General features: G+C 43.2%; 1 protein-coding gene across 2 annotated transcripts; it reads left to right on the top strand.

The window, feature by feature from the left end:
• Nucleotides 1–656: 656 nt before the first annotated feature.
• syngr1b (synaptogyrin 1b) lies at nt 657–24,974 on the top strand. Of its 2 annotated transcripts, XM_018746063.2 has the most exons (5): nt 657–1,127; nt 17,585–17,822; nt 19,963–20,108; nt 22,999–23,233; nt 23,843–24,974. In XM_018746063.2, exons 1-4 carry the CDS (start codon nt 1,029–1,031, stop codon nt 23,218–23,220), a joined length of 705 nt encoding a protein of 234 aa, XP_018601579.2. In that variant the 5' UTR covers nt 657–1,028; the 3' UTR covers nt 23,221–23,233; nt 23,843–24,974. The 2 variants fall into 2 exon arrangements, with proteins under 2 accessions (XP_018601579.2, XP_018601580.2); XM_018746064.2 differs by lacking the exons at nt 22,999–23,233; nt 23,843–24,974 and adding an exon at nt 20,736–21,963 and having other exon boundaries at nt 660–1,127.
• Nucleotides 24,975–25,804: the final 830 nt, after the last annotated feature.

Here is a 25,804-nt window from a genome sequence, read left to right as displayed (position 1 = left end):
GGCCTGGGGTTCGAGTCCCGCTTGGACTGCCTGGTGACGGACTGTTGTCCCGTCCTGGGTGTGTCCCCTCCCCCTCCAGCCTCGACCCTGTGTTGCCGGGTTAGGCTCCGGTTCGCCGCGACCCTGCTTGGGACAGCGGTTTCAGACTGTGTGTGTGTTGATGATGATGATGATAATTTCTGCGTGTTGTAGCCTATAGAGTACCATAGGTTAAACACTTGTCTTTCTTGATCGCTTTCGTACAGAAGTGACTCGTTCTGTAGAGAGCTGATAGCGATCCAGTAAGACGCCCCCCCTCCATCAAGCCCCCATCGCGCTGCTTCATTAGCGCCTCCCTGCATGTGAACGCCTTTAGACATGGTGCCCTATTTTTCCCAGCGAAAACAGCGCCCCCATCAGCGCCTTCAGTCCTTTTTTAATTGCTGGTTTGTAATTTGTTATGTATTACTGATAATATTTAAATAAATAAATAAAACTAATATTTAGGCGAATACCTCTGGCACTGCAGGAACGGCGCGCGCTATTTTAGAAATGCTGGAGCAATCCAGTTCTGACTCTATTCCATAGCCTATACCTTCTCTCATCACTTAACATTATATGAAAATATCCTATATTATTAGTATTATTATTATTACAGAATTGCGCATGACTGATTTCTTTTTAGTATATTTATCATACCAATTATATTTCCTTTTCGGGGGGAGTGTCTGCCTGCTAGTCACGCGTTTCGCAGGAACGCGCGTCGACCGACTATCGGGGACAAACTGCGCGCGCTCGCGGGCCACGAGATCGCGCGTGGACCGCCCGTCTTTCCGTGCTTTTTTTTTTCTCCGCCTCCCGTCCTCTCCACCCTCGCACTGGGAGCCCGAGCCTCCGGAGCGCATCAGTGACACCGCCCGGACAGGAGGCGCAGCAGGACTGCGGGTCCATGAGAGAGGCGCTCAGGGTGGCTCGCAGCGTACGCAACGCATCATCTGCACATCTGCAGCCGGCGACGCATCTGGGCAGGCGCAGCGCACGGGCCAGCGATGGAAGGCATGGCGTACGGAGCGGGGAAGGCCGGGGGAGCCTTCGACCCCGTCACCTTCATCCGGCAGCCGCAGACCATCCTCCGCATCGTGTCCTGGGTGAGTGCCGTTCGCCGCGGGCTCCCTCGGGTTCCGCGGCGCGCGCGCGCGCGAGCTCAGCTGGGTGTGCGCTGTTTACCGCACACAGATCGTCGTGGTGTGTGTGTGTGTTTGTGTGTGTGTGCGCGCGCTCGGGGCGAGCGGGGTGTGTGGATCGTTGACAGGTGAGGTGACATGACAGCCGGTGTATCGGACGGATAAGCGAGGGTAACGACGGAGAACGATGACGGTGGTGGATGATCATGGAGGCTGGAGGACGGAGGATCAAGACGCGGAGGGCATCCATCCATCGTGCTCATCAGGCTGTGTGTGTGTGTCGGGGTTTACACGGAGACATCACAAAATAACTGCGTCTCAAAACGTAATCGAAGTTTTATCGTTAGCAAGATTAAAAATGACTCGCAGCGCGCGAGAGTATTCAGTATACACAGAATTAGTACATCATCATGTACAGTACAGAGTTGAGTACAGGAGATGCGCTGGAGAGACGCGCGTATTTATGCTCCTGGCTTGTAGTGTGTTCTCACGGCCCCCTCAGAATATCAGGAACAGCAGCTGCGGATCCGCACAGGTTCCCCTTGTTTACAGCCTAAAAATGGCTACAAGAAGAAAAGGGCAGAGAGGGAACTCTTCAGTTAACCCCTGCGGGAGCGAGCTTCCTCTTCAACCCCCCCTCAAAAAAAGGCACCCTCCTTGGAGGTGGTATTTCTTAGACTCATAGGAAGATGTCAAGGTTACACCTGTTTCAGTCCTGCCGCATTAGTGTCACCCCTGCGGTGAGCTGAGATTTGTGTGGCTGCGTGTGATGTGTAGGTGCGAGGCGTTGGTTCCATGTTCGATTGTTCCAGTCAGATGATCCTCTGTTGCCTGCTTGATGCACAAACAAATGACTCGGCCTGCTTTAAACGGTCACATGCTGAGAAGGCTGTAGAACATTGTCTAGTGACCATTCAGTCTCTGGTCTTTTTCGTTCCAGCAATGGACACAAGGTACTACAGGGGGTTGTAGCGGTGCTCTTGCATTCTGAACATCCCTACTATAGTAAACTTGATGATAGTGCACGCTACCTAAATTGATACTGTAAAAAAAGTCACACGGATGTATAAATGGGTAAAGTTGATTTTCTTGCGGACTTTCAAGTTCTCCTCAACAAACATGTCAAATACGTAAAGTACTGTTATTTTATGTTGACTATTCATATTAAGGGTGGCATGGAGATGTAGCAGGTAGTTCTGGGGTCTCCAGTTCCTGGGTTATGGGTTTGGATGTGGCTTTCAATCCGATAGTTCTTGTGGGGTTTGTATGTTCTCCTTGGTGTGGGTTGCTTCTGCGTGCTCCGGTTTCCTTCCACAATCCAAAGATATGTGTTTCAGGTGAATTGGTGACTCTATTTTGCCCTGAGAGAGAGAGTGTGTGTGTGTGTGTGTGTGTGTGTGTGTGTGTGTGTTTGTGAGAGAGAGAGAGAGAGATTGTCCTGTCTAGGGTGTAACTTACCTGAGCAGTATGTTTTCGGAGTAGGCGCCAAGCTACCACACCCTGCACTGGAGAAACAGTTATTGATCATGTATGGGTATTCATATTATAACATATTTTTGGACAACGCAACACAATTGTTGAATCAATTTGAATCAACTTTGAGGGATATTTCCTGGACATTTGAACATTATTCAGACTGGATGGGCCTCCTAGTGTGTTTTACCTCAGCACTGGCTGGCAGTGAGGGACAACAGTGAATGTCCCTTATGATCCATTCTTTATTTACCTATAAATCACAGCTCAGAGTCCCAAACATTCACCGTCTGGTGCATCACAGTATTTCACTGCAGCCCCTTGGGGTTTTTACCATGCAGCCCCACTTCTCCTTGCTGCCACATAGCATAACTGTTTCCTTCTGAGTACAGAAAACAATAGTTGCACTTTGACAACGACAGGTAATAGGATAAAATAATCCTCTTGGAGCTATTTTTTTCTCATTGCCTGTTTCACTATTGCACTATTGTTTTTAGCTAATGACCTCCTTTTTTGCTCCTGCAGTCCTTCGTTTTATGCATTCGCCATTGTATTTAATTTAATCCAAAGTTTGTATCATGGACTAGCTTGAAATGAGTAAACCACTTTGCTAGTGGAATGTCTTATGCAAATTTTTCCCTTCATGGTTCTGAAAATGGCAATGAATTTTGCATACAAGATATGGGAGAGTTTCAGTTATGATTTTGCCATGAGGTCAGGAAACCATAAAAATGAGATTTGAACATTATCCTAAATACTAGTAGTTGGTTTGAAACACATTAAACATATTTGTTTTCTGTACATTGTGCGAATAATAACTTTCCTATAATAGGAGCAGTGTGACTACTGCATGGGGAACAGTGATGAAGGGGTTTGGCAGTTTCACCCTCGGTAAGGAACTGCTGCTGTACTGCAGAGCCACTGTGAAATTTGCACATTTAGCTATAGAACCGGACACCTTAGAAAACAAAATCTTCTCACTGCTACGTGTAAAGGGCAACACTGTTTTGATGCGAATTTTTAAATAGATTATTTAACCCTTTTCTTCAAAGATATGAAAATGATTCCAGTTTCTAAGGCAAGATGATGTTATTCAAAAAATTACAGTTATTTAGTGAAATTGGGTAGGAGAACCAACATTTTGGCTCCTGCCTTCAAGTCCCAAAGCTGCAGGCTCAGATCCCACTTGCTGTTGTAGTACCCTTGATCAAGGTTGCTTACCCTAAATTGCTCCAATGAAGTAACCTAGATGTCAAGTGTGTAAATAATTATCAATATTAATATTGTAAGTTGCTTTCAACAAGTGTCAGCTCAGTGAATGAATTGTCACAGATTTTTTTCATTTTTCTGTTATTTTAGTAGATTCTAAAAGACATACAGATAAATATGACAAACTATGTGACAATCCACGTTGAACATTCAAGACGACACTATTCTGTCTTCCAGTTCTGACATTTGGGGGGGATGTGATAGCATGATGGTACAGTGGGTTTGGCCTGTGCCCACTCTCTGCTGGGTATGGGGTTTGAGTCCCTCTTAGGCTGCCTTGTGACAGACTGGCGTTCCATCCTGGGTGTGTCCTCTCCCCCTCCAGCCTTGCGCCCTGTGTTGCTGGGTTGAGCTCCAGTTTGCCACAAGCGGTTTCAGTGCGTGTGACAGTTCTGACATTTACTCTCTTTTCCTCTAAAATCAACGTTTAACAGCATGCAGGTCATTTGTACTGTTATACTATATATCCCTTTTTTACACAATCTAAATGATAGATGCTGGGTGGTAAGAATAAATATATGTCAGTGACAAAGGTTATAAAATTATTTACAATCTTACTACACTAATGGTGTTAGTTTTGCTTGTATAATGGTGTTTATATTTGCACGTCATGTGTCTTTTTTCCCTTGGTGTGACGTTGTGTGAATCGCTGTACTCTGAAGAGAAATTTGATCGGCAGATTTCAACGTAGAGCCATACATGGGGAACTGTCATGGTTTCCCCACGGAGAGAGGTGACAGACCCAATTGCAGGTGCTCAAGTGTTGATTCAACGGGGCAGGCGAGATCTTGCGGTCCAAAAAACAGGCAAAGGGTCACAGAGGAGCAAACGTGTTTTCAGGGAAGATCCAAAAAACGTAGTCGGGAAATGAGCCGAGAGTCAGAAAACTGAGAAGACGATGACACGGAGGCAGACAAACAAAAGGAACAGGGAACACGGAGGGAGTCGAGGAGAACGGGGTTGTACGCAGTGGTCGTAGTATGCTGAACGGTAGGTTCTGCGATCTGTTGCCTCCGGAGCAGCCCATTACGCTCCCGTTCCTTGATTAGCCGCAGGTGTCTCTGGTTGCGTGGGAGCGGGGGGTGTGACAGGAACTGTGTGGAGGAAATCCGATTCAGATACCACTGATCAGACCTTCCCTGGCTTCAGTCCCACCTCAGATCTGAATCAAAGCCTACTTTATGGTAAAATCACCTGTACAGGGGCTTTGTGATTTTGTGGTATAAAGATCCTTCCGGAAGACCTCAGACCCAGGAAGGTGATATTACTTCATTTCTCCTGGGCCCTGGGATGGTAAAAATCCAGTGACACTTCTTGCTATAAAGTCAAAATCATACAGCAGCGCACAACATCTTCTGGTGAACCCAAAAACTCAAAACCTAATAAGAATAGCTTTGATGGTCAAGTGTGAGTTATTAACAGTACTTTTTACAGTGACCTTTTCACTTGATCTATACTCATGTAGCGATACTTTGTGACTTCTTGACCCAAGAGTCCTTTTTATTAGGATGTTGCAAGGCATACATTTATTCATTTAGCTGATGCTTTTCTCCAAAGCAACTTACCGGGTTAAGGTATTTTCAGTTATTTACCCATGTATACAGCAGGATCGTTTTTACTGGAGCAATTTAGGGTAAGTACCTTGCTCAAGGGTACTACAGTTGAATGTGGGATTCAAACCTGCACCATTTGAATCTAAAGGCAGTAGCGCTAACCATTACACTACAAAGTAACTTGTAAGTAAAAGAAAGTGTAAAAAGTGGCACCTGGTCTCTGTTGTTCATGCGCCGTATTCAGTGTCACATCTTAGGGTCATTGGCGTGGGTGTGTGTGCCGATGAAAGAGTGTAAGGGAGCCGCGAGAGAGTCGTTTGTGGCCAGTCTTGTGACCAGGACGTTGACAGTCAGGGCTTTATCTCCCTCTCTGGACATAAGGTCACAGAGGATTGCGAAGGACTGTGGGGGGTGGGGGAGATTTTGAAGAATGGAAAGCAAGGGAGACTCGGGAACCTTTGCACTCTCTCATGCCTCATCGAATTAGATTGGCTTGGTTTCCCCTCCACAGAAACAGAGAGACACAAGCTACTTTGCAGTGTGGTTCACTTCATCTTGTCACAGATGAGTTCTGTTCCTTAAATGACCAATTGCGGCAAATCATACTGTTCTGAGAAGTAAACATTCCTGCCCTAGTTCATTATTTACAGCAGGCCAGTGACATTTGCACCCTTTTATATATCTGTGATGATCACAGATTGAAAGTCATGTGGCACAGTGGGGGAGCAGATGGATGGTGGGACTAGATCAGTCTGCATTGAGTTTACATGTTCTCCCTGTGTTTCTTCCAGGTGCTCTGGTTTCCTCCCACAGTCCAAAGACATAAGATTCTGGTTGATTGATGACTGAATGGCGTGCAGTGTGTGTGTGTGTGTGTGTGAGAGAGGGCGAGACTGCCCTGTGATGGATTGGCATCCTGTCCAAGGTGTATTCTGCTCAGCTTTGTGCCCTGTGCTTCTGCAATAGGCTGTGGACCACTGTGAGCCAGAGTGGGACAAGTGTGTGAGGTGAATGAGCTTGGAAGTTCTCAAGCGCAGGCACATGTGAACTGTATCCGTTAGATGGCATTGTGAAGTTCTTCCTATAGAGACTGATGATGAACGCGCTGTAAGCAGTGATACAGTGGACTCGGCTTGTGGCAGTTTGGTGTGAGTCCTAGGACTCGTACTGAGTTTGCTCTCTGGGGGTTGTGCTCACACTGTGTAGGTTCAGCTTCTGGTTGTGCAACCGGTCTGCACTGCATGTGCATTTTGTTGCCAAGCTGTCGAAATCCACCTCGGAGCCGAACCCGTGCCCATGTAAGCGCTGGGCGGGACGGGACAGAAGAAGTGTAGCTGTCCACTCAGTAGCAGAGAGCTTGTAATACACTCCCAATTTTTCCCTTGGTGATGAATGACTCAGAGGTCCTGAAAGGCCAGTAGGTGCTGGGGTCCTGTTTTGCTGGTGCCAGTTGTGTTCAGCACCCAAGTGTGTGCCCGGAATGTTTTAATGTTTCAAAATGAGGGGTGGCTGGTAGCGTAGTGGTTAGGCCTGCTGTCTTTGGACCCAGAGGTCACAGGTTTGAATTCTACCTCTGACTGTAATGCTCTTATGTGAGCTGCTTATCTTAAAGTACTCTTGTAAAATTACCCATCTCCGTGTTTTTGGGGCACCTGGTAGGGTAGTGTTTCGTGGTACTCCCTTTGGATCCAAAGGTCACAGATTTAATCCCCGCCTCTGGCTGTAATACCCTTGAGTGACATTCTTACTCTAAATGGCTCCAGGAAAATTACCCAGCTGTATAAATGGGTAAATAATTGTAACCTTAACATCGTAAGTTGCTTTGGAGAAAAGCATCAGCTAAATGAATAAATGTAATGAGCTGGGCTCTTTCTAGGGAAAAAATTCCTTAAATGTTAATGTTATATTAGAGGATAATGAGAAATAAAACAGAAATATTTGTATTTATTCACTGAGCTTACACTTTTCTCCAAAGCAACTTAGAGTGTTAATCCCTACAGTTATTTACCCACTTACACAACTAGGTAATTTTAGGGAAAGTACCTTGATCAAGGGTACTAGATCCAGAGGTGGGACTTGACCCTGCAACCTTTGGGGCTGAAGGCAACAGCTCTAAAGAGTACACTACCAGTTGTCCAAGATGGGCATCTCCTTATATACATGAATGCAGGACACTGTTTATGCGCGGTAAAAAAAATATTTTTTTTCATGTAGTAAGGATTGTTTTTTATCTTGGAGGATTTGAAGAGAGGCTTTGGAGGAACACTTCATTAAATCGCAGCAAGCTTGTACGTTAAGTAATTGAATTTATTCGTCTATGTGAGAGTGAGGACCGAAGTGATCTTTATGCAGCAGGAAGCCATCTCTCCGAGCAGCTTGGCACAAAGCTGGTAGAGGAAGCAGCACTGGTGTCCATTACCATCCATTAAAAAACAACTTTTTTTCATTTTTAAACAGTAACATGCAGCACAGCAGTACAGGACACCTTTTTGCACAGTGTTTCATGTTGACCTGCGTAATTTACCGTAGTGCCGCCAACAGAGATAACCTCAGGCGACCACGATGTTTTTCTCAGGCCGCCAACTGAGAAAGCCGACTGGATGCTGTGTAAAACACGGCGGACTGAAAAGCAAAGGAAGCAGCTGGAGAGCTTTGATAATCATAACCAAGTCAGCACGGTGCTGACTCTCACCAGGCCCTGCGGGGACTTTCTTTGGGGGGCCAAAGATGCGTTTATTGAACACAGCAACAACACTAACTGCAAGCTGGCGGGAGCTGATTTGTTCGTCTCCGTCAGTCGCGGAGCCTTTGAACATCCTCATAGCACAGAGGACGTCCATTTATGGGGCGGCTTCACTGATCAATGGGTTTTGGTTTGAACGGGACATTTGACAACAGAGGCCTTTTTGCTATAAGTAGGGAAGATAAGAAAAAGGGAAAAGTAGAATAAGAAGTTGAAAGCGATTCACCGAGAGGCTGGAATGTGGGCTGCCTTCGGTTCGATGGGGAAGTGGCCTGCTGGGATTGGTTTTCAGCAACTGCAACGGGGTTCCTGTCACCTCCTCCACGTTCCCTAGGGTGTGTGAGATCTGGAGGAAGGGAAGAAGGGGAGTGTGTGAATGTCTTCATGGATGGCTTCTTGTGAGCTACATAGTGCGCCTGTCCTCTAACCCAATAGTCATATCTTATTACACCCCTTCCAATGGCAGCTGAAACCCCCTGCCCTGAAGGTCTAAACCATCCCACTTTGCAAAGTATCTCCTCCCATCCCCTCCTCTCAAACCGACATCCTATTGAACCGTATAGACACAAGTCACTCACATTATCAGATTTGTTGTCACGTTGCCACGGAAGCACGCACGCACTGGTGAGGCTACACTGATTGTGACAGTAAGACGATCCCCACAGGTCCTCGTTCACCAGCTCAACTCAGTGATTCACTCGCCGCACACTAACACCGGACTGATTCCTGTTAATGAATTGTATTGGGACATTTTCCCCTCATTGCTTCAGTTTACCTCATTTTTCATCGAACTCCATTTAAGGGTTTGCTATGCATCAGTTAGCACGACCAATTTAATTCATGCAGCAGATGCTTAGGTTTGTATTCTAAGCTACTTACAGTTATTTACCCAAATATACTGCTGAGTATCATTCTAGCAGAGTGATTCGGAGTAAGTACCGTGATCCAGTGAATGGCAACAGGCACTGGGATTTCAAATTTCGAAGTCTTTCGAACACAAGGCCGCTAATCTACTTGTAAAAGTAGTTATAATTAGTGTATTATAAATTAAAACGGATTCGGCTCCACTTCGTAAGCAAGTAGCGCAGAAAATGAGGAGAAAGTGCTAATCCTGCAGTGGTGATGAATCGGTTCAGGGCCTGTTCTGCTCCAGCCTCGCTCAGCGCGCTCAGAAAAGGATTGTGTACAGGGGGGGTCGCTCTCAGTCCTATGACTCTTCTGTCATGTGCTCCTGTGTGCACTTTACTTGCTGTTACAGCCCACTTCTGTGTTTGTGACATGGTCACATGGTGAGGCCTGACACCGCCTGCCCTGCGCTGTGAGCACCCCCCCCCCCCCCACATTCTGTCACTGACCACCATGTCTGGTAACCTCCCTCAGTCCCCCACAATCCAGACACGCAGACCTCCGCTATCCACGCTACGTTTCAAAAACAGACCTGGAAAACCTCCTTCTGATCGTCACAAGATCGGGGCCCCACGTGGTGCCCCTCCACAATGCCTGCTTTGATGAGCAGCCAGGACCTTGTGATCCAGGCGCCGAGGAGAGGCAGGCTGCTAATAAGGGAAGTGGAGATCTGGGGGTAGGCGAAGTAACAACATGCCAATCTGGACCTTGGCAAAGCCGTTAGTGAATCACTCACAGCGCATTCAGGTCTCCCCAGTGCTTTAGGGTGTGTGCACCTAGCCATGTGCTGAGTCCCGTTGCGTCTTTACAACCTTTGCATCTGCGGACTGACAAACAGCTGTGGATGTTTGAACTTAGCCAACCAAGTGAACAACCCGTCCTGTCGGAACCTGTGACCTTCTTTCCTTTGCAGCACGCGTATGAACGAGCTGTTGGAAAGTGTGATAGTATTTAAGGCTTTCTGCTGCACAAGTAACCAGCATTGGTCAGCATCATTTCACCCCAATCTGTGACCATGGTAGCTAAAAAATATTGATAGATACAGTGGTGCTTGAAAGTTTGTGAACTCTTTCTCTATTTCTGCATAAATATGATCTAAAATGCGATTGGATTTTAACGCAAGTCCTTAAACTAGATAAAGAGAACCCAGTTAAACAAATGAGACAAAAACATTGTTCTTGTTCATTATTTATTAAGCCATGATCCAATGCTAGTGGGATGTGGTGGTGCAGCAGGTTTGGTCGGTGCCGCCTGTGTGGTGGGTTTGAATCCTGCTGGAGGTGCCTTGCAATGGACTGGCGTCCCATCCAGGGAGTTTCCCCTCCTCCTTCAGCCTTTGCACCCTGTGTTTCCAGGACAGGCTTCTGCTTGCTGTAACCCTGCTTGGGAAAAGCAGTTGTTGACGTTGCTTGGTTGGTTAGATCCACTGTTATGTATCTTCCACTATAGCCTTCTGGCTTGTCCACGTAGACGGAGTGATGCTTTACTGATGTCAGGGAGAAATAGCACATATCGGGGGTCTTAATTAGTTTAACCACATTGTTTTCATTTTTTTAGGAGGACACAACAAACGAAGATCATGGGGAATTTAGTGTGTGTGTTTGTGTGTAGGTGAGAGAGAGTGAAGCAACACAGGAGGCATGAAGGGTGGGACAGAGAGATGAAATGAAAAGGTTGCGGGGTGGAGAGGCAGACAAGGGGAGAAGGACAGTGAGGCTGCAGGCAAGATGCAGGGCGCCAGACATTGTTTTGCAGATTTGCCGTGAGGGCGCCTGGAGAACGGGAGAAAATGCACTCCCTGTTTTCCCGGTTGCGCAAAAGAAATAGCACAGTAATGAAATCAGCAGGGCTGTGGGATGCAGCGTGTCGTCGTGACACAATGAAAAAGCTGGACGTTTATAACCAAATCAGCCGGCGAACCACAGCGAAACCTGTTATTTCATTATGGCAGCCTGTCATGCGCAGAGACACATGCGAAAACGCAGACACCTTTATAACCTGCTCACTCTTCCAGCAGTGTGTCACAGTTGGAGTGTGTTACTGTCGCTGTGGTCCTCAGTATAGCTTCTAGAGGAATGGGGAATTGACTCCTTGTGTTGAAAGTGTGCAGCAGAACGCAGGTTTTGGGTTTGTGATGTCAAGTCCAGTTTGACTCATGGCCACCAGTGGTATGGTTTTCATGATAAGAGAGGGTACAGAAGTGGTTTACCATTGCCTTCTTCCGTTGCTCTGTGGTCATAGTTAAGTGTTAGATGTTCTCTCCTTCTACTGATGAAATGCACTTTTTATATTTTTCTCTGAGCTGTACATTGCTTTAGAGAACAGCATCTGCTAAATGAATAAATGTAAGTGTAAAGATATTCTTTTACCAGTCATGCTCCTGCTGAACTTAAGCACAGATAAAAATAGCTTTGGAAGAAGGAGTGGCAGTTATGCACATTTGGGTAGTGCAACAAGTAAAAATACAGTTATAACCTGTTATACTGACCTAATTCATTCTTTATAACAGCCCGCATGCCAAGTGTATGTAAACCGGGAGATCCTTTCCATTATTTTAAATAGGAAAAAACTAAATTCCTGGATTTTCTGGATATGCCCAGATATTTCCACAAACACCCTCCAGTTACTTAAAAACAGTCTCAAGAAAGAGTAATCAAAGCACTGGGATAAGATATTAAAAATAACTAAGAAAGAAATTAACAAACAGCAAATTAGAATGAAAATGTTATTTTTTCTAAACTACTTTACAGTAAGTACATGTTAACATATGCAAGATACTTTACTTTTACATTTTTATTTATTAATTTAAGAGATGCTTTTCTTCAAAGCATGCACATCTCAAAGAAAAATGCAATGTGTGCATTACATTAACAGGAGAGATTAGTACGCAGACATGATTGTAGAGTGCCGTCAATTTGTCACATTCTGACATATGACATTTACATTAACATTTATTCATTTAGCAGACGCTTTTGTCCAAAGCGACGTACATCTCAGCAAAAGTACAATTTATGCATTACATTAAGAGAAGGAGACATAGCTGCAAACATGAGTCTCAAGCAAACGTAGTTTGTTACCTACCACTTGCTGCACCGAGGTTCATCGTTCAAGTAGGTGAATAAGACACAGGATAGACAAATCCTGATACCCTCCCACCAATTTTTTTTAAATTATATTTTTATTAAATATTATAAGATACACAAATGAGCAGTACAATACCAGAGTAGTGGCTGAATAAAGGTTGTATCTGGGGATGCTTCTGAAGTTACGATGCGTGAACAGTTACACCATAGACAATCTGAAGAGATCTTGGGCAAAGTGGATCTGGAAAAGGTGGGTTTTCAGACCCTTCTTGAAAACAGACAGAGTTTCCGCAGTTCTGAGTGACAGGGGAAGGTCATTCCACCACAACGGACCCAGAACCGAGAACCTCAGAGCTTTGCCTTTCGTGCACATCAGTACACATCAAACAAATAGAGTTAAACAGACTTTTCCATTATTACACACATAAACACATACACGTTTATTGAGCACTTATATTGGGGAGAAGTGAGTCAAAAACCCCTTAAATAAATGTTTAAAGGTATATGAACAACAAAACATTTTTAACAAAAACTTGAAAAACAATGCAAAATTAAGAAAAGATTATCATAAATTGTTGAGAAGTCTGTGCCTGATTGGCTCATGACCTCTCTATCATTGCCAACAAGTCTGCCTCAAATACTGGAGAAAAGGCTGTAATAGCGGGAGCAGTGGGTTCACATACTGAACATGGGTGCAACTTTTCTAGGGCTGTTATACCGGAAGTCTGTAAACCAGGAGTACATATACTGGGGTATAGCTGTAGTTGTAGCTCTGATATTTTTTGTGCTAAACTTGGCTGTGATCACCATTCCTGATTAATAAACATGAGGAATTTAATTTCCAGTCAAACAAACCATCGCACGAAATGAGGGCTGTTTAAGTTTTCTAAAAACATTGTTGTTTCAACGGTATTGTACAATCCCTGTCCCACTGCTGTGCTTCAGTTAGATTATTAAAAATTGACTGATAGACAATTTTTTTAGTGCTTTTCCCTAAATTGACATACAACTATGTAATCATATAGCTGACTATTTTCTCCAAAGCAGCTTACAATGAGGCATTCCTCCAGAGCAACTCAGTGTTATGCTACTGACAAGTGTTTACCTATTTACACAGCTGAGTAATTTCACTGGAGCAATTTAGGGTTAGTACTTTGTGCAAGGGGACTATAGCTAGAGGGGTGATTTGAACCTATGGTCAGCAGGTTCAAAACCAGTAGCTGTCACCACTACGCTACCAGCTACATGTTTAACTGTTGATACTGATTCTTCCACTCATACAGGTAATTTTCACGGGATTATTTGAGGATAAATACAGGTATGCGCCGCTTAACGACGGGGTTACGTTCTGTGAAACCAGTCGAAGTGCGACTTCGTCGTTGAGCAAACACCATGGAGTGTACTTAGACAAACATCGGTTTTATGGGACCACCATTGTATATATACAGTGGAGCTTATAGTGGAGATTATAATGGAGCTGAAAAATTCTAATTGACTAGCGATGTCGTAGCACAACGTGTTACTCGTGTTCTTGGTGGTGCTGCTGGTGTAAACAAATTTTACTGTAAAAACAGTATGCTGTGTTACGCTGGCAGCAGGGTCATAAATCTTGTGTTTACCGCGTCTCTTGACTGCATCGAGTCTATACCATCTAGGTTTGTATAAGTACACTTTATGTTTGTACAACGACGAAATAGCCTAATGACACATTTCTCAGAACATATCCCCGTCGTTAAGTGACGCATGTATTTTTATGGGACCACCATCGTATATGCGGTCCGTTGCTGCCCAAAATGTCCTAAAGTGGCGCGTACCTGTACCTTGATCAAGGGGACAGTACCAGGGGCAGGGATTTGGACTTGGGTCCTTAGAGTCCATTCTGTTTTTCATTCATGGTTTCTTTCACCCCTCAGCATCACTGTCTCAGACCTCACTACCTTGGTCATATCTGTTGTATTTCTCTGCGGAATGGTCCCCTCACACAAGTCTTCTTATTTAAAAGGTCACTCAAAGACAGAGCAGATGAAGGTCCCAGAGAAGGCCAGCAGAGCAAACTGACCGACTGCTCCCAGGACAGAAGAGTGCACGTTATGGAAGAAAAAAAAAAGCTTCAGCAGAGAAAATCATTATTAGTTAGTAAACACAAGGCAAGAGATAACTGACAACAGCAAATTCTGCTGAGTTTATTTCACAAACAGTTGGACACTGAATTTGCATACATTTTGGGATTCAACGTCCTCGCTGCTGGGAAGACACACAGCTTGGTTGGTGTCTGTGTGCGTAGAGCACAAAGTGAAGACCCTGCCGCAAATTCCTTGTAAAATCATGAAGACACACACAGCTTAAAGCACTGTCCATCGTGATTCCGGCTGATCTTCCTTCACATTTATTCATTGAGCTGATACCTTTCTCTAAAAGCAGTTTAAAAGGACTTACTAATTTCTACAACTGAGCATGTCCCAGGGATTCGCACCTGGGTCCCTCAGGTCCTGAGATGACAGCACTAAAAATTATGCCACCTGCTGCCCTTCTGATACCATGAGAGAAAAGAGGACATGTGTTCAATGTGAAATCCATTCCAATGCTATAAAATACTGCTTGTGTCCTGTTGCTTAATGAAGTTACAAAATCCCTTCAAGTCATTTTGACGGTGGTCCAGAGGTGGGTTGTGCAGCTGGTGTAGGATTAGTCAGGGGTCTGTTGTGTTCCTCCTGTGTGTGAGCCAATTAATGAGAGCCTGGCATCTGCATCCACTGCCGGTGACAAAGTGGAACTGATGAGGTTTATAATTACTATACTGCATGTCAAGACATTGAAAAGGTCAAGTTCATCATATGTTGCTTTCTGTTTCTCCTCAGGTGAGTCTCAAATGAGTCCTGTGTGGTGGGCATGACTGTTGGGTTTATGCAAAGGCTTTAGCATTAGAAAATGAGTAAAACATGCCAACATCATGTTGAAGATGACCAGGCATGATGCCATCCAAGACAGGAAATCAGTTGATTGTAATAAGCAGGTTCACCTGCAACAAAAAACACAGCAGGTGCTGCTTTTGTTTCACATCTCCTGGAATGTGAGTTTAGACATGGGATCGAATGTGGCTCAGTCTGTGTAGAGTTTGCATGTTCTCCCCTTGTTCACATGGGATTTCCTCCTGGTGTTTTGGTTTTTACCCACAGTCCTAACATACGTGTTTCAGGTGAAGTGGTGATACTGCATTGCCCTTAGTGTGTGTAGGTACGAAGGAATGAGTGTGTGCAACTGACCTTTGATAAATCATACCCTGCCTCACTCTGTGTTTCCAGGATGGGCTCTGGGTCATTGCAACCCTGGACAAGTGGTTATTGATAATGGATATATGTAACAAGAATAGTTGTGACCCAAGGGAGTCACCCCTTTCAGCAATGTGAGCTCCGCTGCATAAAGCACTACAGCCAAGAGTACCGTAATTGCTGGCCTGCTATGTCACAGTTAGCCTGGCATTACAGGAAAGTGAGGAAGTGTGCAGTTCTATCCAGGGAGACTTTTCTGAGAGATGCAGGGAACTGCCTGACCTGGGAAAGGAATTCACCAGCAACAAGACAAGCTTTTCCACCAAGGATTCTCAGATCAGGAGCTGTTGGGTGGGGCCTTGGGTGCAAACTGTAGGGAACGAGCATACTTGAAGGAGTTAAAAGGAGAACGCTGCTGGAGGAGAGCTCTGTGTAAGTGCAGTTGGTAATTGAGGTGTATACACAGGCGAGCATCCAGATGTTGTCGGTCACAGCAGTGAATCTGCCTGTCTGGGACCTTTCCATACCTCTGCTCCATAACCTTATTCTACCGTACTACAGTTTTGACTTAATTAATGTGCATTGGTCATGCGGTGGCACAGTGGGTTTGGCTGGGGCCTGCTGTGTGGTGGGTCTAAGTCCTCTTTGGGGTGCCTTTGGGTTGGACTGGTGTTCCATCTGGGGTGTGTCCCCCCACAACCCTGTGCTTCCAGGCAAGGCCCTGGCTCACCACCAGCCTGCTTGGGACAAGTGGTTGTAGGCATTGTGTGTATTTGCATCACAGTCACTCTCTTGCAAAGCAATGGAGACAAATTTATATAGTTATTTGATACACTTGGAAATTTACGAAGTAGTCAGGGTTTAATCCTTAGCTGAGGACTGTAGCAATAGTGCCCTTGCAGAAATCTGAACTTTGATGTTGAGGTTTTTAGCTAGCGGCCAACCATACTTATTCTCACTGCCCTCGCTCTTTCCTTTGAAGGAATATCACACATTTCCACACAGCAGCATACAAACATACACTTCAACTGTTGAGTGCAACTGAGATTTCGTCGGTTTGTAATTCATTTTTGTTGCCTGCTCCAAAGTCGCTTTTACTGTTAAATTACGGTCAGTAAAAAGTTAACAGTACAGGTGTCCCTTGATTTATTCAGAGGTTAGGTTCTATAAAAACCTTAAAAATAGCTAAACTAAGTAAAAGCACTTTACTTTTTTAAAATAAATTTTTACAAACAGCTGTATTCATTTTTTTAATCCTGAAAATTTAAACTGTTGTTCAGTCCTGATTGTTGTCCGATCCATTCCATAAACATGTGCAACATTCTTTATCTTGTTATCAATCACTGACACCCACAAACACAAAGTAAGAGCTGAAAACATCTAGTAAGTAACTGATGTAGGTAGCCTCAAATTTCTATTCTATTTGGGTGTAATTTACTGGCACCTGTAGTGTGAGCGCGCAAAAAACACAGGTCACTTTCACTTCAAAACACAGAAATTTTAGAAAATAGGTTGATGAAAAAAAATGCACTTAAAAATTACCACACTGAAAAAGTTTGTATATTTGACAGTGTGTAATTTGACCATTAGTAATACAAGGAGTGAGTGAATTTGTAGTGGTGCTGAGGGACATTTACAGGATTTTTGGCTTTTGACCAGTCATACTAGCCTTGAAAAGGCATTTATATCAGTGCAGTAGTGCAGTAGTGCCAGTCCAGAATGCTGTGGATAGCAAATACAGTGTATTATAGCACCATTTATTGTCCCATAAATCCCATGATGATTCTGTCACCCTGAACACAAACAACCTGCTAACCTGTATTGAAATACAGCATCCAGCAGCCTTTCCTTCACACATGTACCTTCAGTGCCTCAAGGTAATGGGCTTAGTGAGACCTAGTTTGAGAGTCTGGGAAGTGAACTGCTGCTGCCTGGGGGATTGATATTGTCTGCCTCTGAAGCAATGGCCTTCTCCATCTCTGGAGAAATGAAATCTTTACCCAGAAGCCCTGGCACAAACTCGGGAAAAAGATTGTCAGTATTAGTGCACAGCCTCAGTAGGAAGCCAGTTCATAGGGTGATTGATACTGTCTCTCACATTTACCATACTCTCTACTTCTTGCAGCTTTTTTCCATCGTGATTTTTGGTTGCATCGCTAACGAGGGCTACGTGAACCGGCCAAATGAGGTTGAAGAATTCTGCATCTTCAACCGCAATCAGAATGCCTGTAATTACGGTGTCACCATGGGAACCTTGGCCTTTCTGTGCTGTGTCGCCTTCCTGGCCCTGGATGTCTACTTCCCCCAGATCAGCAGCGTCAAGGACCGCAAGAAAGCTGTGTTGGCCGACGTCGGTGTGTCTGGTAAGAGCGGAAGGGTGGGATGGCTTTGATGGGTTCACTTTATTCAAACACGTGGTCTTGTGCTTCTTCACCCTCAGCAATGCACCAGAGATTTTGAAGGAATTAGTCTTTTAGTCCTTCTGGTGTGGCCAGGTTGTGCTGTAAGAACCAGAAGGTTCACAGTTCAAGCTATACTTCTTTTTCCATTGGCAGCTAAAGAGTTCTTGAATCAAGGTAAGATTATTAGTCATCTGCTGAACTTAACCCATTAATATGTCTACATTCTTGTTGCTGCCCATTCTCACACAGAAACAAATTCAGGGATGCAAGGTAGCTTAAATAAACAGCTGAGTTAGAGAGACTTCTGCTCCCTCATGGAATTCCATTGGAATGACTGTGATGACTGTCAAAAAGTCACATGTGAAATGTTTTTTCTATTGGGGGTTTGGACCCTTTTGCTTTCTTTTTTTTTTTTGCTTATGCACTCATGCAGTAGTCATATACAAATGATTTTTTTTTTTCCCCCCCACAAATGAGTAGCCATTGCAGCAGACTGGCCATGCATAACTCTGATACAGGGACAAACAAGGAAAGTGACTTTCTCATCAGAACACACACACACACACACACACACACACACACACACAAACAATGGAGTTGACACAGCCTGTGATGGTACCCTTCCTCTTATATTCACCTCCATTTCTCTAACCAGAAATTCTTGGCTATTGCCAAGTTTTACTGGGGTACACACAGATATATACACAATCACACAGAAAACCACGTAAAGATATCCTTCCCCTGTGTGTTGTAGAGAAGCCTATTCTCATTACAGCTCCAAACTTCTCCCAATATCATATCTTGTGACAGAGGAGAGGCAGGGCAGACTGGGGGATCAATGAAAATCCCTGCAGAACGTTCAAAGTCGCAGTGGCAGACAGGCAGTAGATATACTCACACTCCATTGCATTAACCACACAAGACCCCCTGTGCTTCCTCATAATTCTGCAGCACAGCCAGGTGTGAAATTCATGACAACATTAGTGCAGAATGCTGCAATGACACACTGATAGCAAAGATTTATTGGCAAGGCCATAAGCAATTACTGTATATTTCACTCTATTCATAGGTAGCACTAGAATTGCATGCATTCTCTAGGTACTTCCTGGACTCATCTCTTTTCACTGTATAAACTTAAGATGTATAGCAGAAGCCACTGATTCCTATATCATCTTGTTTTAGAGAGTCATCTTGTTCTTTGTAACTTCCTGTATGTCAGATAAGCTAATATAGTCCAGTTTTGTTTCAGATTGTAGTAATTTAATTTCATTTGAGGAATAATAAGTATTCTTAGACACACACACACACACACACACACACACACATTTTCAGAACCGCTTGTCCCATACGGGGTCGCGGGGAACCGGAGCCTACCTGGTGACACAGGGCGTAAGGCCAGAGGGGGAGGGGACACACCCAGGACGGGACGGGTGCATTTAAAGGTTATTACTTAATATGTACATCTGTAGGAATTATGTTCCATTTATTTATCCTTGGCAGCCACTCCACCTCAAAATCTATACAAGCTTAAATTAAATCTACAGGCTTCTCTCGTATAATGAAGGCTCGCTTTATGAAGATTCAGACTTAAGAGGAAATGCAATTTGTAACCTTAAAATTCTCATAATGGTCTATAAACTTGCTAAAATTTAAATTCAAGGTACAACATATGATGCTAAGCACTGCACACAGTCAACAGCACCCCTGCTCATTTATGTTGTTGAAGGCATGTATCACACAGAGACCTTGTGACTCTTTGCTATCGATAATATAATGAACCCTAAAGCAAAAAAGTTTTTAAGAAAGTTCTTAAAGTTGAAAACAAAAAGGAAAGCCTTATATCTCAGTTTACAGCATGAAGTGATAAAACATGCATGCTGTATGATTTTCTGTGGTTTGATTTAAAATTCATTTATGGCAGGTTATACCTCACAAATAGCTCAGCAGAGAGGGGTTATAAGCGTTATGAGTGAGCAAGATAATTGCCTCATGAGAGCTGAATCATTATTTCAGAGCTGATGCTTAACCTTGTATGAATTTGACTGAGATGTTCCTTAATTAACATTAAATTCCCCCTTTGTTGGTCTTTGTTGTCTTTTAGCCTTTTGGTCATTCATGTGGTTTGTGGGCTTCTGCTTCCTGGCCAACCAGTGGCAAGTGGCCAAGCACGAGGACAACCCGCTGAGGGAGGGTGGAGATGCTGCTCGGGCTGCCATCACCTTCTCCTTCTTCTCCATCTTCACATGGGTCTGTATCACCCTCTCTTTATTCATCACAGCCTAAATCTCTTTCCTTTCCATCTTCACATAGATTGCTTTAATTCTTCAGCTGAGTGCAGCCTTCTCCTTCTTGACTTTGACTTGACTTTGTTGGCAAAAGATTTGACTTTATTTTTTTTTGCAAGGTCTTCTGGCTTCTGCAACCTTCACCTCTATCTCCATGGGTATATCTTACATGGGTCTCTATCATCTTCGACATTGTTAGTGTTCTATGAACATACATAGTTGTACTAGCGGCAGTCTTCACCTGGCTTTGAAACAGTCTTTTTTTTTGGTTTCTGTTTGACATGTCTTCCATTGCCTAAGAACCACCATCTCAGCATCACGTTCAGAACTCAGAGACACTGCCATCATGTAGCTCCTCTTTGGTCAGAGGTTGAAAAGTATTAAGAAAAAAACTGTACATTAGAGATTTGAATTCACTTCACACCTTCCTAGCGGTTGATACCAGAGCTCAGAACCTTTGTCTTGGAACTCATTAGGTAGGTGAGTGTGGTATTCCTGAATATCTGGAAATCGGCCAGAGCCGCACCTCCACTGCAGAATCTTGAGTCGGCTCCACTGATTGCTCTTCTGCCTGGCTTTGTCTTTCTAGGGGGCTCAGACACTGCTGTCCTTGGAGAGACTAAAGAGTGTGTCTTTTGAAGAAGAGTACAACAAACTGTTTACCCCACAGTCACCCCCCCCACTGGTCTAAATTCTCTTCCACACCTTTAGTAACTGCTTCTCTCCCATCCTCCTCTAGCTACTAGGACGAGACCCTCGCATCTCTTGTTTCAGCAGAGACAGCACAGGCTCATAACATTTACCCAACATCATTGTGGGACTTAAAGCCCTTTGCCATTGCATGGTTGTGATTCCTTTCATTTAACTGAGGGCATACAGTATCCTTACACTGTATGCCCAGTGTGTGCTAATGGCTTCTTAGGGCATTTTATCTGTGCTTGTAAAAGGAATGGTCTACTCAGACATAAATTTTAAAATAAAAAATAAAATGTTTAATGCAACAGGAATGCATAGTCTGTATCAGTGTCCACAGATATGCGCAGTTTGTATACTACAAGGTTACTGAGTTTTGAAGCCGTAGAAAGTCATAGTACCTGCAGTGTGTGAAGAGTGTTTATACATTTAAATCAGTTCAATTAAATTCAGTTCAAAGGCTGAAAATGTGTGCACAGAATAATCTTTTCCACAGACAAGACAGTATTAAATGCTTGAAAAAAATTTACAAGTTAGCCAGATGTGTGAAAAAAACTCCCAGCCATGAAGAGGAGAAGAAAAATAAACCTCTAAATAAAAATAAATGTCTTGGGGTCCAAGTGTTGGTGGCAGCTGACCATGCTGGGCGTTGTAATGTGTTATAAATGAACTATGCAGATATATCTTTTAGACTAGTACAATGGCACCATAGTGAATAATGAGAATAGATATTGCAGCTGTAGTGAAAGTCGAAGTGAAGCATTGGCTGAAATGATATAGAGGATAATGCATTCTTTTTTGTGGATCTGTATGCTGAATACTGTATTTCATGGCTTATTCTGCAGGTGCACAAACAGCAGGTGGCTAACACTGTATTCATCCTTCTCTGCTGTAGATTACTTTAATTAGCAAACAAGAGGGCAGCTCTACCTCAGAACTACTGCAATAATTGTGTATTTTGGCAAAATTCACAGCTCCTTTGTGCCAAAACCTTACACTCATTTTTAAGCAAGACAGTGTGTCAAATTCAAGTTAATTTTTTTACGCTGGCTGCTACATGTTTAGTGGTACACGTTCAGTCTTTCTTTAAGTTTCATTTTAAAAACGTGAAACTGCCACTGAACTGAAAACTAAAAAAACTGAACAAATTATTGTCAATAATTTTAATGTGAAAAATTATACCGGTATACTAATTAATATTAATTTAGAGCTTTAAATTTGTTCTGTTTTGTGCACTCTCTATAATCTTTTTCTTCCTTTGTCAGAAAAATTCTAGCATAAATTCTGCAAACTGTCTGCAATAATAAACTAAAATAGTAGGCTGTTTCATCCCAGCATGCTCTCAGCAATCACAGGCCACTCTCCACAAGATCTCTTAATCCTCTTACACATTCCCCTTCTTTCCAGACGCGACAAAGCAAATAGAACAATTTTTGTGCCGTCTCTGTCCTTTATAGTCCTTTATAGACATCACCAAATAAGCTGATTGCTGGCTGCTTCAAGTTCTGAAGCCCTTTAGTCTCCACAGCTAAAGCTCTACTGCATACCCCACAATACCTTTCTGTATCCAGGTCCTAGTGATGAGGCCTGTTTGCAATGTGCCTACATGCATTTTAGCCATCATTCTAAATATGACTGTTTTTACTATACTGGCCATATCTGCATTTTTACATTTAGACCAGTTCAGACACATTGATTTAGTTTGTTCATTTTTCAGTTCTTTTGCCCGTTTTTAATCAGTGATGGTGTTGATGACGATATAAATTAAAAGGAATCTGTGAATGGACCCTTCTTTGTTGAAATGATTTGAGCCAATAGGTGCACTAATGCCTCAGCACATGCCAATGCACTACCTAAATCAGACTAACAGCCTTGCTCTTTTGCACTAATCGAACTAATTGTTGTCTCTGTTTTTGTCCCTCTCTTTACTGTATCCTCTGATGTCTTTGCCTCATGTCCACTCCCAAAACCTTATTCTTTTTTCCTCCTGTGTTTTGAACTACATTCTAACTCAACCATCCCCACACTTTGCTTCCTACATCTCCAAAACCCTTGCCTAATACCTGTCGCCATTGACCTCTATCTACTCCAATTCTCTGCTGCTTGACACCTACATCCCAACTCCCTACCTCTACCTCATCACACCCTCCAATCTGAAGGCGGGCCAAGCATTTCTAGCATTCCAGAGATACAAGCTGGGGGCAGACTCTGCCCTCTTCTCCCAGGACTACACGGATCCCAGCCAAGATGCAGCCAGCGCCCCCTACAGCTCATACGCTGGTGGTGACCTGGACAGCCCCTCCATGAGCGGCTCCTACCAGCAGCCCCACAACGATGCAGCTTTCGATGCTTCTGCTGGGTATCAGCGCCAAGACTACTGAAGAGCTTGGAATGGTAATGCAGGAAGGGCTTGGGAATGAGGAGGGGAAAGCTTATGGGGAAAGATCAGCTGGGTGGTGGGGTGGGGGGATTGGGGGGTGGAGTCAGTGCTTGTGATCATACTGGTTTGGCTTTGGTGTAGGGCAGCCCAGTCGCAGAACACCCTTCAAATCTATCTCGTAGCGCATAACTGAGTCAGTTTAAGGGTGTCTCACACGAACACACACATGCACACTTGCAAATCCCAACCTGACAATAGTGCTAAATTTTACTGCCAAGTGTTAAGAATCGCACATAAGGCCTTTTCATAAATGAAAGGGGATTAATGCTGATAAGATAATAGAAATATGTAAGACAAACATGTGAGGGTCTATGCTCTCCAGGACTGGTTCTTGTTTTGACCACAGAGAGTTTCTACGGAGAACGCTCTCAACTTCAATGCCAAGGCTACATTAGAGTGCATTTTAACCTTAAATAATATCATTTCCTTGAGACAGAAAACAAAGTCAAGCTGTACAGTGTATGTGAACTGCCAGGAGCGTTTTGCAAACAATGGTTTTTGTCAATGTTCACACCTTGGACTTGCACTTAAGTCATCTAGTTGTTTGTTTGGTTGGATTGTAGAGGGCAAGAAATCTTCACCATGAATCATCCCCAACAATAAGCACAGCACACGGAACCCAGCAGTGTTGATAGTAAATAGGATATTCTTTAATTTTGCTTGTTCCAGTTCTTTGAAAGTAGGGTCAAGAACTAAAGCCAAGCTGAAAACGACCATGACACGTCAGAGTCATTTACCCTCCAAATCTTAATGGAAATGTCTGTATACATGTGTCTGTGTTTTCTTCCTGACCTAATCACAGTAAAACCTCTTGTTCAAAACGGTCATCACTCTAAGGCTTTATGTGATCAGGCAAAAGAGGCAGAATATCGAAACTTGAGGTCTGCGCTCAGCTTTGCCATACAGGGATCTTATGTGACTTTGCCTTCCCCTTAAGTTGGAATGTGATGCCATGCTAACTTGACTCGATTCTGGAACCTCATACTATGATCATATGATCGTATGGGGACATGATTAATTCAGCATGGCCACATCCTGCCTTTGTTTGAAACATCAGACTTATATGTTACTGTGGAGAAGTCCATCTGCTAAAGGAAGAAAAGTTAAAGTCCTCTACATACACTTTGGCTTCACTGATGGCAGCCTTGCAGGGCTGCTTTAATCCAGTTGTATTTTCATGATCAACTTGTCCCACTTTATGGGATCTGGAGCATCTGCCCGTCCTCATAGATCACTAAGCAGGGAAGGCCACCAAGTTTTATGTACACTTCATTTGCACCAAGTTGAAACAGGCGCTTGGCTCCACCAAGGCTGAATTCCACCCTGCACACCCACCCCATCTTTCAACATTGACTGCCAACAACATGTAACAGACAGTGGCCCATAATTAGCCAAAAACCACAGCTGGGATCTTAGCAAAGGTAGATCAGGGGACTAATACTGTTATTAACAATGCTTAACTGTAGAATACCAGCCAGGGAACATAGATATGCTACACTCTTATATGTAAGAGCTACAAATCTATTTGTTTACCAATAAAAATAGTTGGAGTGCAAATATTATGACAAATCAGCACTTTGGTAGAAGATATACAGAGGAATAAATATAGACCATTAAAAATCAAAAATATATCATTATGAATGCTTATCAGCAATTTTTGTCAGACAGATGCACCGATAATTAAAATATATTCTAAATGTTTTTTAAGGGATTACAAAAAAATAAATCTTACATAATTTAAAAAATGATATACATAACCCAGAACCTACACATTGCTTCTGATTCTCAAATATCTATTATATATATAATATATATGCATATATATTATATATACACACATATATATCCATATATATTTATATATATATGTAAATCTGTATTTCAAACTATATGAGTGTTTAAATATGTATTACTTTATTTTAGGGCATTACCATAGCTGTGTATAAAGTATGATTAATTTAACATGGTGTGTTATTGTGCTCTGAATCAGATGTATTTTTCCTTGTTTTGTACATTTTTATTTTGGAATAATTGCTGAGAAAATAAAGTGAAAAAAAAATGTTGTTACAAAAACATCAAACTTTTAATAGACTACTGTAGATTTTTGTGGCCTCGGTGTGGTACTGTAAATAAAGTCAAACAAAAATGGTGTGAAAATGTGGTATGTGATAACTTTTAATGGCTAAAAATTAAACTATTAACAAAGCTTAATTCCTCTTTGTGACTTGACTAAGTGGTTAATATAGTAAATAGTAAAACTGTCTTTGTTTTAAAAGGGGGGGGGTGGCGGATGGACGGCTTAAATACTGTCAATTTGCAGTCTCCATTCAGCAAAGTTCATAGCAGCTCCATCTGTGGACATGACATACATTTGATAAGGAATAAGGGTTCAGTGCAATATGGTTCTAATTAATGACCAGCATTGCAACTTGAGAAGTCACGTTCTTTAATTTTAAATATTATTTCATTGTTGTGCCAAAGTGATTTAAGATTTTATGCTGTTCAATGACCTGATATTTTACTGG

The sequence above is a fragment of the Scleropages formosus genome, chromosome 20, assembly GCF_900964775.1.
Source record: "Scleropages formosus chromosome 20, fSclFor1.1, whole genome shotgun sequence".
NCBI classification, from domain to species: domain Eukaryota; kingdom Metazoa; phylum Chordata; class Actinopteri; order Osteoglossiformes; family Osteoglossidae; genus Scleropages; species Scleropages formosus.
This window is presented reverse-complemented; position numbering and strand designations above follow the sequence as displayed.

Coding starts and splice junctions, on each gene's coding strand:
- syngr1b (XM_018746063.2), top strand. CDS start 1,029: ATGGAAGGCATGGCGTACGGAGCGGGGAAGGCCGGGGGAGCCTTCGAC. Junction 17,823..19,962: donor GGCCGACGTCGGTGTGTCTG/GTAAGAGCGGAA, acceptor GTTGTCTTTTAG/CCTTTTGGTCATTCATGTGG. Junction 20,109..22,998: donor TCTTCTCCATCTTCACATGG/GTCTGTATCACC, acceptor TCCAATCTGAAG/GCGGGCCAAGCATTTCTAGC.